This window comes from Halichoeres trimaculatus, unplaced genomic scaffold (assembly GCF_033239565.1).
Source record: "Halichoeres trimaculatus isolate MK-OKI-2021-1 unplaced genomic scaffold, fHalTri1.1 fHalTri1_scaffold_9, whole genome shotgun sequence".
NCBI lineage: Eukaryota > Metazoa > Chordata > Actinopteri > Labriformes > Labridae > Halichoeres > Halichoeres trimaculatus.
In genome coordinates, this window is record NW_027437188.1 from 29,000,970 (window position 1) to 29,014,858 (window position 13,889).

At 41.7% G+C, this 13,889-nt stretch overlaps 1 protein-coding gene across 1 annotated transcript; it reads right to left on the bottom strand.

The window, feature by feature from the left end:
• Positions 1-603: 603 nt before the first annotated feature.
• Positions 604-13,656, bottom strand: LOC141797538 (uncharacterized). Its single transcript, XM_074679009.1, has 14 exons — positions 13,568-13,656; positions 10,769-11,101; positions 9,420-9,728; positions 6,503-6,778; positions 6,269-6,425; positions 5,346-5,515; positions 4,939-5,220; positions 4,521-4,820; positions 4,145-4,429; positions 3,887-4,049; positions 2,364-2,524; positions 2,153-2,228; positions 984-1,011; positions 604-900 (listed from the first exon to the last, which is right to left on the bottom strand). The coding sequence occupies exons 1-14, from the start codon at positions 13,632-13,634 to the stop codon at positions 751-753; spliced, it is 2,757 nt and encodes a 918-aa protein (XP_074535110.1). The 5' UTR covers positions 13,635-13,656; the 3' UTR covers positions 604-750.
• Between the last annotated feature and the right edge of the window lie 233 nt (positions 13,657-13,889).

Here is a 13,889-nt window from a genome sequence, read left to right on the forward strand (position 1 = left end):
TTATAAAAAGACTGAATATCCTAAAAAAAATCATAACAGGAATTTTTCCTATAACTGAATTATACACAGTACTTTTAGGAACAAAGTGGATGTTCTTTCGCGTGTAGTTCATTTAATCAACAGTTCCAAGAGGCTCTTAAAACTTGTACAAAAATAGATCTAAGTGGAAAAATTTGAGTCTACTTGTGTTGAACAGATCATGATTGCTGAAGTCTGAACCGTGGTGACTAAAGCATGAATCACTCAGTTGTGTGTCTTGCCACAAGAGGGTGTAACAACACCGCAGCCAAATGTGGGGAAGCCGAGCTGAGGATGAGTCTGTCTTTATCGGAATCATAGACCATGCAAAAATGTACCACAAGCTCTTTGTTTTCTACGGAGGTTTGTAAATGATGAGTTTAGACGGGTTTAGGCATTCCAAGAGGGAATGACGAAGCAAAGTATCAGACATATCTGTATCAAGATGTTTAATGCGTTTAGATGTAACAGCAGATTGGTCTTTATTCACAGATCTCAGAAAGTACATGTGTATCAAAACAATACAAAGTTCAAGTATGTAAAAAAAAAGTGCAAAAACAACACATTTAAAATCACCAATTAAACTAAAAACATCTTAATGCAAATAGAGAAAGGATCTCTTAATCTGTAATGCTAAAGTCATCTTTAAAAAATGCAATGAAATCAAAATAAAAACAGCATCAAGTAAAGCCTTCATTTCTAACCTGCAAAGTATCAAAGCACTTTTGCTGTTCACACATTACTCTTCAGGTCAATGACGATGGAGTAACTGATGAGCTGAGCGTATTCCTTACTGTCCTTATCAACCACTGAGGGTTTCTTGGACTCAGGAGACGCAGGCTCCTGCATGAGAGTCGTTAGGGCAGAAAGAGACTCACGCTTCTGTGAATTAGAGAGACATTGTTCATTTAAGATATGAAACAAAAGAGGGATTCTCAAACACATTTCTGCACTGTTAGTCTTACCTTATACTGTGGCCTGCATTTTCTTTTGCTGCAAAACAAACAGAAGTTTACAGTAATGTTTTTGTAATGCAGAACAGTGCCACTAGATGGCACTGTGGCTCAATCTGAGCTCAGATGGATGGTTTCAAATGTATGAGCATTATTACAGGAATCTCAGTAAACATGAGCGATGCTGGCCAGCGTCCTCATCATCGATCTGTGATGTCAGGATTAGCTGATCACTCTGTACATCATGACCTCAGTGACACCGACCTGCTGCTGTCACAGAGTGTCCCCAGTGCTGCAGGAGAGGGCGCGAAGAGGGCTGACACGCTCCTGAAATAGCTTTTCTCTCGGGGAGTCATGTTTTCTTGTGTAGGCTGTGTGACTGACCTTCCCAAATTAGCCTGACAGGACCCTCCCACCGCAGTCTGGGATAATGGGACCCACTGCCTGTCACCTAGTGGCACCTTGACCAAATGTTCTGACCGGAGAGGAGGAGCTGACACAAAAAGCTTCTGAACCTTCTCTCCTGAAGCTTTTTCTCACTAAGACCTGATCTGATCCTGACAAACATTCCTTATAGAAATTAGATTTGGCACTGGACGTGGAAATGTGTAAACTTCTGCCGGCAGAAACCATAAACAGCTCTCGGATTGTGACAGCCATCTCACATCAGTGATAAAAGAGGAGTGACTCACTGATTTTTCTCCAACAGTAATAAGATTAAGAGTTGGATTTAGGGATTTTTTTGTCATTGATGAATGTCAGCTTGAATTTCATTATGCTAATAACTTCCGAAGCTGTGGACTTTTTGAACTTTTAGCCTCTTTAGCTTTTGCAGTGTTGCATTGGCAATAACAGGCCGACTAAAAGCAGCCTGCGGCAGAAGTGGCCAGAAGTAACACTGCTCAAAGCCAGAGCAGGAAGCCAGAGAATAAATCAAGTCTACAAACAAATTCTACCTGTCTGCACGCGGGTCTGTGGTGGAAAAGCACCTGTCTGCTCCAGCCACACCGCTTCCTGTTTGTGAAAATCTGCATGGTACTGGGGTTTTGGTGAGTTGGGTTATCGACTCGCATATCCTGTTTGTCTCGTCTCGTATGGGGCTGGCAGCGTTGCCCTCATTCTGCAATAAACATGTCACCTGTAGAGATGCAGCATGTCACCTGAGGAGATTTTTAACTTACCAGCACACCCAGAGAGTAACCATGAGGAAGAGGAGGATGGCTGCGGCTGTGGACATGCAGATAATAGTCACCAGTCCTGAAAAAGAAATGTAGACATTTTCCAAAGATGTTAAAGTCATGCAGAGGTTTTAACATCTCAGGGAGGTCAATATGATCCGGATTTCTCAAGAAATGTGACAGTTCGTTGTCTGAAAGAGCTGAAAACACTTACCAAACAGTTTGTCTGCATGGGAGATCTCAACCTGAATGACGACTGTGGCTTTGTGGTGGAAGAATGAAGCCTGGCAGATGTAAAGACCTTCATCCTGCTCTGTCAGCTCTGATGGGAAGACCATTGCAGACCCATCCATTTTGACAGGCGAGCCATCACTCCTGCAACACAAGTCCAATTACAAATGAAGAGAGAGATTGCTCAGATTTTGTTTATAATTTTCTGTATGTGAATAAGAAAATTAGAGAGCCCAGAAACACCACCATGTGTGAGTTTCCTACTCTGATTTTAGCACTGAACTGGGAGCTCATCTGCTCCCACTAAAGACATAAATCCCCAAAGTTGCACCAATATGAAGCTTCATGTTTTCTACAATGGCTCAGCAACATCTTGGCTTTGCAATTTTGGTGAAATGTTACCTTGAAGATGCAATGAGGAGAATCTGTTTTAATTGCTCGCCACCTTCTGGCCCGGAGTCTCACGCGCACTGTCGTGAATTACTTTTAGCGAGGTGTGTGGTTTGTTTTGGAATTAAATAGAGATATAATTGAAACATTTTTTTTTTTTTTGGTACAAGACAACTTTTTCTAGATACTACACGCCAAGGTAAGGGACTTATCAGTACAGTTACATAGCGCAACAGTTTGAAATGTGACATCAAGCAACTGTTGTAGCAGCCGGCTATATGTAGTGCTATAGGCAGCCCCGTGCTCCAACGTATCTGTAGGCTAACATGACAACAAGTAAACACTGTCAGTTTTTAAGCAGTATAGTAGCCGTTTGTGTTTAGCTCTAAGACATGTCAGTAATGTGTAAAGTTAGTGAATCCTGGTTAGCTTTGTCCTGCCAGCCACTCTTCATTTCATTGATAGACTCTCAAGTTTGAACAGACCACTGCAGAACAACTGCTGACTGTGGGTTGGAGTGAACATCATCACAAACAGTTTAGCCCCTGTGTTATACAGTGATACAGCCCAAGCTAAAGGCTAATTAGGCTTCAGCTCGGGCTATATCACTCTTCCGTTTATCTTTCTTCTGCTCTTGTGTCCTTTTTCTGTCTGACAGTTAAGATCCAGTGTCCACCATCACAATAAAATTAGTCATAAAAATCGTTTTTATTAGAGGAAGCACAGATCTATATGTTTTATCTCTTCTCACTACTAAACTTCGTCAGCCAGCATGGTGTTGTCAAAGAGACCTTGGTGTGCTGTAAGTCAATACAGTCCTGGACGACCCGTCCTGGAAGCTAAGAAGTAGCAATTTAAAATACCCTGTAACCAGCATTATTGGTGCTGATAATCTCATTTTAAAGTGTGGATTACAATCAGGCATATATCTAGAAAGGAGACTTTTAAGATCACTTTTAAACTCCTCACAGCCCCTTTAATATGCACCATGATTCTGCAATCCAAGAGCAGAATCCTCTCATGGTGAGAAACTTGAGTTTCATAAAGTACACCATGTGTGTGTGTGTACAGGTGTTTCCTTACACTGAAAAGATAGTTTGATAAAGGATTCAGCACCTGTTACAGCTGAGGTTGTACTGAGGGGCGTTGCCTTTGACTTTCAGCAGGATTCTCTGGTTGTGAAGATTTTCTCGGAGAGCCAGTCTGTGTATGACCTCCTCACCTCTGTGGCGGCTCTGCAGAGGAGTCGTGTGGTTTAGGACTCTCAGAGAGGAAATATCTGTAGGAAAGTCAGTTGGAGATGAAACTTAAATGGAGTCAGTTTTTACACAAGGGCTCAGGTGTTTTTTTTAATTTGATTTGTGTCAAACCTACAGTATTCAGGGATGTGGATGGACTTCTCTGTGGCTCCATGTTTGGAGCGATACACACAGGTCAGATTCTGCCCCTCATGAAGAGCCAGAGGAAACTGATAAGTCAGCCTGGCTTCCAAGACTTGGCCTTCAGATTTTGTGTGCAGCGATGTTTGCTCTTTAACATTTTCAGGAAGAACCCAGGCGAGGTCTCTCCCAACTCCCTCCCCTCTGCAGTCACACACGGCCAGCCAGAGCGGGGAGTCTTTCTGTCTCACCACCACTGACACACTCAGCTGAGGGGCTTCTAGAAAACAAAACACAGGATGACAGGAAGGAGGATGAGCAGCTGTGTGAGTCAGAGACAGAGAAATGTGTGAAAGGAAGAAGTAACGTACTGTGCACACGAATGGGGATTATTCTTCTTTCTGCTGCCTCCAGGCTCGGGTGCTCCACCATGCAGGTCAAATTATGACCAGAATACAAAGAGGACAAAAAGCGCACCGAGCTACGGGAAGAAACAAAACCATCAGAGAGCACTTTAGTCTCTGAGTGAGCACGGATGGTGCTGTTTGTGTCTCCAACATGCCAGGTTATGTTTGCTGCAGTAAAAACACTTTCCACAGAGCAGTCCACCTCTGTGAACCTGTCACCATCTTTCCACTCTGTGCTGGAGTTGACGGTGATGTTGGGGTGAGCTGTGTGGGAAAGGAACCACAGGATGTGAGGAAAAGATTAAATCTATGGTGCGCTTACATTGGCTGATATGTCTGCTACTTAGACAAAATCAACCATCATTCGATTTGTTGAACATACCGCAAAGAGGGAGTGTTATACTTCTGTTCTGTGGCTCTTCGAACGCAGGGTGATTTATCACACACTCTGCAGAAAGCTCCCGAGGCGAGCAGGCAGGGAGGAGTAAAACTCCTCTGACTGAGTGGCTTCCATTATGAGAAGTGAAATTGAACCAAGAGACTCCAGACACACCCTCCAGTAGGAGCCAGGACATGTTGGCTGCAGGAACAGCATCAGCTGCTGAGCACTCAATCACCCGGCGTCCATCTTTGGTCTGCATATCGAGCCGTATAACAGGAGGAACTGAGAGGAAGGGTGAGGAGAGAGGGAAGGATCCACATCAATATTTCAGGGTCTGACACTACAGGAAATTCAGGATGTAATCATAAAAAATCTTACAAGAAAAATTTCCAGTAACTCTTACTCACCAGGCTGTAAAACGTGAGGTTTCACTGTAACATTAAACTTCAGCGTCGCTTGAAGATGGAGATAAGAGAGGGAACATTCGTACAGGCCGGCGTGCTCAAGCCCCACAGGAGCCTGAAGAGTGAGGTTACTGCCAGTGATCTCCACATCCTCAGGCAAGGGCCCGTCATCCCTACAGGGACACAGAAATACTGTATGAAGCAGAATTCATCACCAGTTTTTCCAAGATGTCAGTCAAATGTGTCAGTTGCTACTATTATGATCAGGAAACGTGATGGCATCTGGTTTCTGCTGTCTCTGTCTCTCGTGGTTTGGAGCTACTGAACATGTTACCACATCCTCCTCAGGATACGCACAGACTTTTTCAGTCTGACATAAAAAAAAGAGTGGTATCTGTTTTGGGATGCTTTCTGAGAAGAAAAACAAAAATATGAGCACAAAAAAAAAGACAGAGAGGGAAAAAAACTTCAGAGACAAGAATTTACTCCTCCTTTCAGCATGCAACTATGTTTAAAGAGACACAAGAGTTGCTTCTGAAGTGTTGTGTAATGTCGAGGAACTCAAGAGACAGATTAAAATAATGTGATTTTGTTCCAGACATCACGCCTCTGTGGCATTAATCAAGAAGGCAAGGTTGTGAGGGCATAAATGTAACACCTTGGACGGGGTTTAAGTTTTAAGCTGTGACTTTGGGACTGAATTTTGCCTGAAGATCACATCCAGGCAGCATATTTGTTGAAAAGAAATGAGCAGCTTTGAGTAATAGCGAGGTAGAGAGACAGAAAGGGCATAAAAGTGATTAAAAGTGGTTTAAAATTGATTATTCTGTAGCTTTAGTCTATAAAATCTCAACCCTACGGTTCCAATACTGTATTTTACATTATTAATTTCCTGAGAACGCTCACAGGCTTTTTTAGTTCCTTACTTTTTGCAGGTGATGTTGTAACGTGGCACATTCCCAGTGACCTGCAGGCTAATGGAGACATCTCTCTGTCCTTCCTGCAGCTCTAACACTTCAGAGTCTTTGGAGTCATCTGTGTTGCTTTGCAGCTCAGAGTACAACAACTTAGCTCCTGACAAATCTGCAGAAAAAAAGCATCACTGTGTTGCTGCAACCTCAGCAAAATCTGCACGTGTTTAAAACTTCAGTGATACTCACAAAGAGATGGCAGGGTCATGACTTGAGACACTCTGTGTGTAAATTTGGGATGGTCAAACACACAGGTGACGTTGCGTCCCTCGTACACAGTCACAGGAAGGACGACAGAACTTGTTTGTGTGTCTGAGTATGTGTTGTTCTCCCTCTGCAGCTCCTCTTCCAAAGCCAAGGAGATCTCAGTATCAGGTATCCCTCCAGACGAAACACAAGAGACCACCCAGAAGTCACTTCCTCCTCGCTGTACCATCTCTGCTTTAACGGTCACATTTGGCCTTGCTGCAGAAGAGGAAGACAGGCGAGAAGAGTTATTCTTCACAGGCTCTAATGTTTTTTCCAGCAAATTAAAAAGTCAGATAGAAAGTCAAAGCTGGGGGTGTTTTGGTTAAATAGGAAGCTGAGGCCGGATGAGTTTAATGTTAGCTAAACACGAGCCGTGAGGGGCTTCTGGAGAGTGCTGACTTAGGCTTATCACCTGTCCCATCTGTTGGCCGGGCTGCAGCTGAGAGCAGATGTCTGGCCCAGCTGCAACACTGAGAGAACCGCAGGATTTTATACAGGGAATGAGCTGAGTTCAAGTCTATTATCAAATACATAAAATTTCTGGTGTCAAGCTAGAGTCCGAATCTCCCAAATGAATAGGACATTTAGCCAACACCTCGTAACAGCTCAGGTGTTTGGAAAGGGGATGTACGATTAAAGTGAGTTAAGGCGCTTGAGCTTTAAAACTTCCATCTGTTACAGTTTTGTGTGGATGTAACCGCTGTGGAGAGACAATTACTCCAGTGGACAAACGAGCTGGCTGGCCTGACTCTTGCTAAATGGATCGTTAACATACAATCTGCTGTATGATAACTCACTGTGTTCATGCAGTAGGGGTTTAGATGCTCAGCTGCCCCAGAGTGGCCAAAGATAAAAACACGAGTCACTGGATTGAATAACTATGAGAAAAAGAAAAACTGAACTTATTTGCAGTTTGTGATCACAAGGGGGCAGTTTGAACAAAGTTTGAAAAAACCTCAGTATGTTTTGATTTTTAAAGACAACCAATCTCATGGTAAAACAAAAGCTTTTTATTCTGACAGGCAGGTGGTGATGATCTATGTAATAAGCATTTTGCAATACCAGGTTTATTTAGACTGCCCTCCAACCATCTGTCTTGATGTTAAAGCACTAAATTTGCTCTAAACTTTTACCTCAGTCATCTGTTGCATGTTTTCTCACAAACATTTAAAAAATAACCACAACCTCTTAAAACCAACAACATGGTGCTGACCAATATAGGCTTAAACCACACAGTAACGTGAAAACAACACCAGTGGAAAGGGCACATGTTTGGCAAGTGTGTCAGACGTGGCTAACGCAGTCAAACTACCACAATGTGGCTAGGTTATGCATCAGAAGTGTTTCCTTTGGCGTAGTCATGTCAAGACATCTTGTCCACTATCATGTAATGATTTGTTAAGAGTTAACAGTCTTTTGACAAAAGAGGATTAAGGCCACTGAAAAACAACAAAAAAACGCACATTTTTTAAAAAACTATTTTTATTAATTCATTTTTTTTAGAGAGAAAAAAGACAGAATTTTAAGATTAAAGCCAGAATTCTGATTTTTTTCTAAACATTCTGCCTTTTTTTTTCTCAGCATTCTGAATTTTATCTCAGAAAACTAGTAATAATAGAAATTTTGATGTTTTGTTTTTTTTTTCTATGCCCTAATCCTCTTCTGTATCTTTGTGTCCACCAGGGGCAGCAAAGACAAGTTTTAAACCTAATAACATTTCATTTATTTAAGGTTGATATGTTGAACTTGTGGGAAATTGGTTGTTTGTCCACGTTTTTAGCATATATGAAGCAAGATTAGCTTTAGCAATGATATAAACATTTGTCGACAGTGAGTCTCGTAGCTTTTCAGGGATGTATCTGACAGGAGAAAGCTCTGTATTTGCGTATCTAGTCATTGGTAGCCACTAGCTTAGAGTAGCTGGTTTACTTTGGTTGTATAAGTACCATGTGCTAAAAAACAGCAGTGTGAGGGTTAAACAAAGATATGTGAAAAGGATAACTGCATCACAACTACCTAAAAGCGAAGCTATAAGATCTAGAGCTCCCTCTACTGACTGGCTTTAGTAAAGATCAAAGAATCTGCCCCCTACATGCAAACAGATTAAACAGTGGTCAAGTGATAAAAATTTGAATATACACCAAATATGGTTTCTGTCACTATGTTTTGTTCCTAACATGCAAATTTAGAAAAATGTCATGGAAGTTAAAAATATATATATATTTAAATGTATGTCTTTCGATAACCTTCTAAGTTTGAAATTTGGGATATCAAAAACATAAAGGGTTACTGAAAGAATATTTTTTGACATAAAAATAAAGGGGATTAGCATGAAAATAATTTTAGTTTGCAAGTTGTAGAAATAGTAAAATCTCTTCTTAACAGTCCAGTGAAAAGAGGGAAAAGAGGAATGTGAGGAGTACAGCCACCATATTGCATATTGCACTGTGGTAAAATTAAAAACGATTATTAATTAGATCCTCTGCATTGTAATTCTCCTTATGGCTGTCACTGCTGAAAGAGTGTGCACTCACATTAATGCATTACTTTGTGCAAACTGATTTGTGTTCTCACACTGTGTAAAGGGAGCAGACAGGGAATGAGCTACACCTGAACATCCAGCAGCAGAAAGTCATTGTGCTGAAAGCTGCTGAGTCATGATGCATGATTGCAAAAACTCTCACTCGTGATGCAATACAATCTGTCACCTCCAGGCAACACACATGCACAAACACAACAATCCCCACACACACACACACACACACACACACACACACACACACACACACACACACACACACACACACACACACACACACACACACATAAACACCCTTAGCTGTGAATGTGAGCTTACTGTACATTTCCACCCTCACTGAGGTGAGTGTGGGGGATGGGAGCGTCGGGTGTTGGACGACACAGGTGACACTGTCCTCGTCCTGTAGGTGGGTTGGGAAGCGGAGGATGCTGCTCACGGTGGAGGTGCCGTTTGAGTGAAGACTTTTATTTACGTCTGTGGTGAAGTGATGATCTGTAGGGGGAAGACCGCCAACCGACCAGCTGATCTGTGGTTCAGGCCGGCCGCCAACAGCAGAACAGGAGACTGACTGGTAGTGAGTGCCATTAGATATCTCTGCATTCACCTGGGTCTGGATTTCAGGCCGAGCTATCAATGGATTAAAAAAAGATCTTTACATCAACAGATTTAAAAAAAAAAAAAAGTACATTCAAATACAGTATTAACTAGTATTCATCTTGCTTATCAATTCTTCTGGGATTTTGTTTCAGTTTGTACTTTAGTTAGACCGCTAAGGGTCTTTCCTGCTTTTCTTCAATATCCTCTTAACTTATAAAACAATTTTAAACAGTTTGATATAATACAATGAATCAAAGAGAAGAAAAGCAAAGTGTCGCTATTTGTTGTGCTTCGATTTCTTCCATTGTTATTCTTTGTGTTGCATTTTGTTGTGACTAAATGAGTTTTGTTGAGTTTCTTTGCATTTTGTTGCAATGTGTCGCAATTTGTTGTGACATGCCGTGCTGCAATTTGTGTACTGTGATTTGTTGTGTTGCAGTTTATTGCATCCTATGCATTGCAATTCATTGTGTTGTGATAAGTTACGTTAAGGTATTGCGTATGTTGGGTATGCAATTTGTTGCGATTTGCTGTGTTGCAATTGCATTGCGATTTGGTGCATTGTGACTTGTGTTGCAATTCCTTTGTTGACAACTTTTGAGTTGCGATTCCTCACGCTGCAATATGGTGCAGTACGATGCAACTTGTTGCATGGCGATTTGTTGGGATGTGATTTGTTGCTATTCTTCGCATTGTGATTAGGTGCGTTGCAATTTGTTGCAGTTTGTTGTGTTGCAATTGCATTGGGATTTGGTGCATTGCAACTTGAATTGCGATTCTTTGTGTTTCGATGATGCCATACGATGTATTTCATTGCATGGCGATTTGTTGGGATGCAGTTTCAATTTGTTGCATACAGGATATGATGTAATGAGATGTTGTGAGATATAACAAGATAAAATGTAATGAGTTGCGTGTGATGCTAGCTGCATGCGGAGTGCAGTGTGTGCCACCATCTGACTGTTTCTTTGTAAAACAGTTTGTGTTACCTTTGTCTGACATGTAGTATGAATGGAATTACTAACAGAAAAGAAAAAATTACATATCAGTGAGTTATTGGCTTAGCTTACCTACAACAGTGACGTAAACACTGTCAGAGTAAGACGCTTCCTCTGATTCAAACTCACAGACGTACTCTCCTTCTTTGTTCACGCTGGACACATTCATCCGCACCGTCAGGTTGGTGACGGACTCTGGCTTAGAAAAATCAACATGGCGGCTTAATGTTTTATTATCTTTAAACTCTGCCAGCGGTTTGGATTTAACTTTTGAGTTAATCTGGCGTTTCCATATGGCACTCAAGATCTCACTCTCGCCAATAAATCTACACCTCAGGTACACGTCTTCTCCCAGGACCGCTGTGACGTTCTGCGTGATCTCAAAAATGGGCGCTTCACCTGGACCTAAGACATAAAAACACAGTGAGAGGTCAGCAGATCACCCAAACAGCCATGAAAGTGCAAAGTCAAGCAAAACGAAACGTCTTGTGAGGTGAAATGTGATTGTTCCTCTTTCTAAAGGACGGACAACGGGCTGATAGATGTCCACTGTTGTGCCTATGAAGGGATTTAGGCTGCTCTATTGTCTTCACCTGTTAAATCAAACTGTGATGGATGAGGCAGACACACCGGGTCAGTGGTTATGAGGCTCTCAGTCATTTTATCATAATTAGAAAGTGCCAAAGAGTGATCAATATACACAGGACATGCTAGCAATGCTATAAGCTATATGCTAATGTCAGCATGTCAATATGTTTCTAGTGACAATGCTAGCAAGCTGCTATTTAGCAGGCAAGGTCAACAGTGTTTCCTGTCTAATTAAAGAGTATTAGCATAGCAACATTAGCGCTCCCAACAAATCACAGCTGAGGATGACCTGTAGACTTAATGAACCTCCATATGTTTTCTCCAGGCTGCACATTTATCATTCAAAGAGTGATGGTGGACAGGAGGTGACATTGTGAGTGGGAATTCAAATTAAATGTGAAAATGTGAGATTAAAAATTGATTTTTTTTGTCAATAAATTTTAAAATGAAGAACTCTAAATTTGTGAGATGCGACAAAATGCAAAAGCTTCAATCAAAGGGAACTGTAGATGAAAATAAGCATCCAAAAAAACATGACAGAGGGTAACCTGCAGCAATGCTTAACATAAAAAAAACAGAACTGAAACTGTTTAATCCTAAAAAGAAAGTCAGCTGCTGAGTCTTAAAGTCATCCAGGTGTATCCTATGTGCATCATGAAGATATGCACAACATTCGACACCAATCCATCCTGAAAAAGTTATGGTTTGAGCTACATGAGGAGGAATTTGCCCAATCAATATTCTGGCTATTGTTGCATAAGTCATCAATGATGCATCCTTTGGGAACCTGAACATCAGTAGAAAATGATTCTCTAAAAAAAAAGACACTGATATATTGACTGGCTGAGCAACATGCAGCTGCAACCAGAAACAATATCTGTAAAGGAAAGATGATGTAGAGCTCCAACACTCAAGGATGAAGACAGGAATTGGGCTTTATGCACACAATGACACTTGATAAATGTGGCCTCGTCCCCTCAGTGTATATTTAATAGCGGACTCCATTATGTTAATGAAATGAAAACAGTCCAGAAGTTACACCCTGATCCAAACCCAGGCTCCGACAACCTCTCCCTCCACACTTGAGAAATCAGCTGTGATTAGAGACGCTTCAGAGAAATGGAGGTTTAATAGAAGCTGACAGGTTTCAGCACTTTGCAGAGAGGACAGTGAGCGGACTCTTAATGCATACAAAGTCCCCTTCATCCTGCTTCCTCTGCTGACTTCATCAAAGTGCACTCGGGGACACAGTTTGTTCTGTTCGCCTGTTGTAGCCAAGACCTTCCATTCAGCTTTAGATATATGATGAGGGAAATGATGACAGCCTGCTCCAGCTCACCATCTAACACACAGGCAGCTGCTGCAGTCTAAACTCAACTATGTGAAATCTGTGAATTTAACTTTCTATCACAAGAAATGGAAACAATGTGGAGAGCCTCCAAACCTTTTAAAGGTAAGGACAGAGAGGAAGGGAAATAAATATGCTGCACAGGTTCAATTGAGCCTTGTGGGTTTATAATTCATTTGCCCTTGCAGGTTATTGCCAAAATAAATGTCAGCCAAGCATGGAAAAAGCACACCTTAAGGATATAAACTGAGTAATAACTGAGAGAAAAATCAGGTATTCATGCACTGCATCGTATTTCCTGAGCCTGAGGGACTGCTTTTTCTCAACAAACAGCTACCATTTAACGGTGGCACACAGAAAGCCCTCCTCTGCCACCTCTGCAGGCTGGGGATGTGGTGAACAAATTATATACTCCACTTGAAAAAGAGAGCTTTTTCACACATTTCATCTGCAGCTTGAAGTTGCTGTGACTCTGCAGAAACAAAGACTTCAGAGACTCAACCTTAAACTGCACTGTTGGAACTTTAAATGAGTGGAGGACTGCAGAGGGTTTTCCCCTCGCACGAAGAAAAGAAACTCTAACGATCCTCATAAATTAAATACGACCCCACTACATCAGATTTAAAGGGCTGTAAAGAAACTAATATAGTTTTAGGTGACACCAACCGATCAATAATAATGAACTCACTGCAGGACTGACTGTACCAACCTGCCAGCAGGAATATATGCGCAGAAATCCTTATTTAATGCTGCCTTAACACATTCAGCTTAACTGCCTGTGTGCATTCATAACATAACTGGACTAATCAGTGTGGAAAACCAAAGCCTGCTCTGTTTAGTGTCAGTGCCACAGGTTAAACAAGACCCAACAGGCCAATAAAACTCACCCATAAACAGCTGACAGTCACAGACAGATTTCAATCCTGCAGACTTACCCTGAGTCTCCAAGCAGGGCACAACAATTAGGACCAAAACCAGAATCAGCAGCCCTGAGCATCTCATGATGGATTCACTGAGTGAAGGAAGGACCTGAAGGTATTTAAAGTGTGTGTGCAGCTTTGTGTGAGTGTGTTTTCTGTGGTTTATGGTTAGGATGTACACACCCCTTACAGCTGACACTTTTTGTGCATACATGTGCCGCTGTGTGTGACTTTTGCTGCCACCTATAAACACACACACCTTATTATTCTGCTGCAAAAGCTTCTGCTACATGATACAGTAACTGGGAGGCTGATAGCATCTCTAGCTGTTTTCTGA

Excerpts from the sequence above, each read along its gene's own strand:
- LOC141797538 (XM_074679009.1), bottom strand. The coding sequence starts at position 13,634 with ATGAGATGCTCAGGGCTGCTGATTCTGGTTTTGGTCCTAATTGTTGTG. Across the intron at positions 5,516-6,268 it reads TACAACATCACCTGCAAAAA|GGATGACGGGCCCTTGCCTG; the intron begins GTAAGGAACTAA and ends GTGTCCCTGTAG. Across the intron at positions 5,221-5,345 it reads ACCTCACGTTTTACAGCCTG|TTCCTCCTGTTATACGGCTC; the intron begins GTGAGTAAGAGT and ends CCTTCCTCTCAG.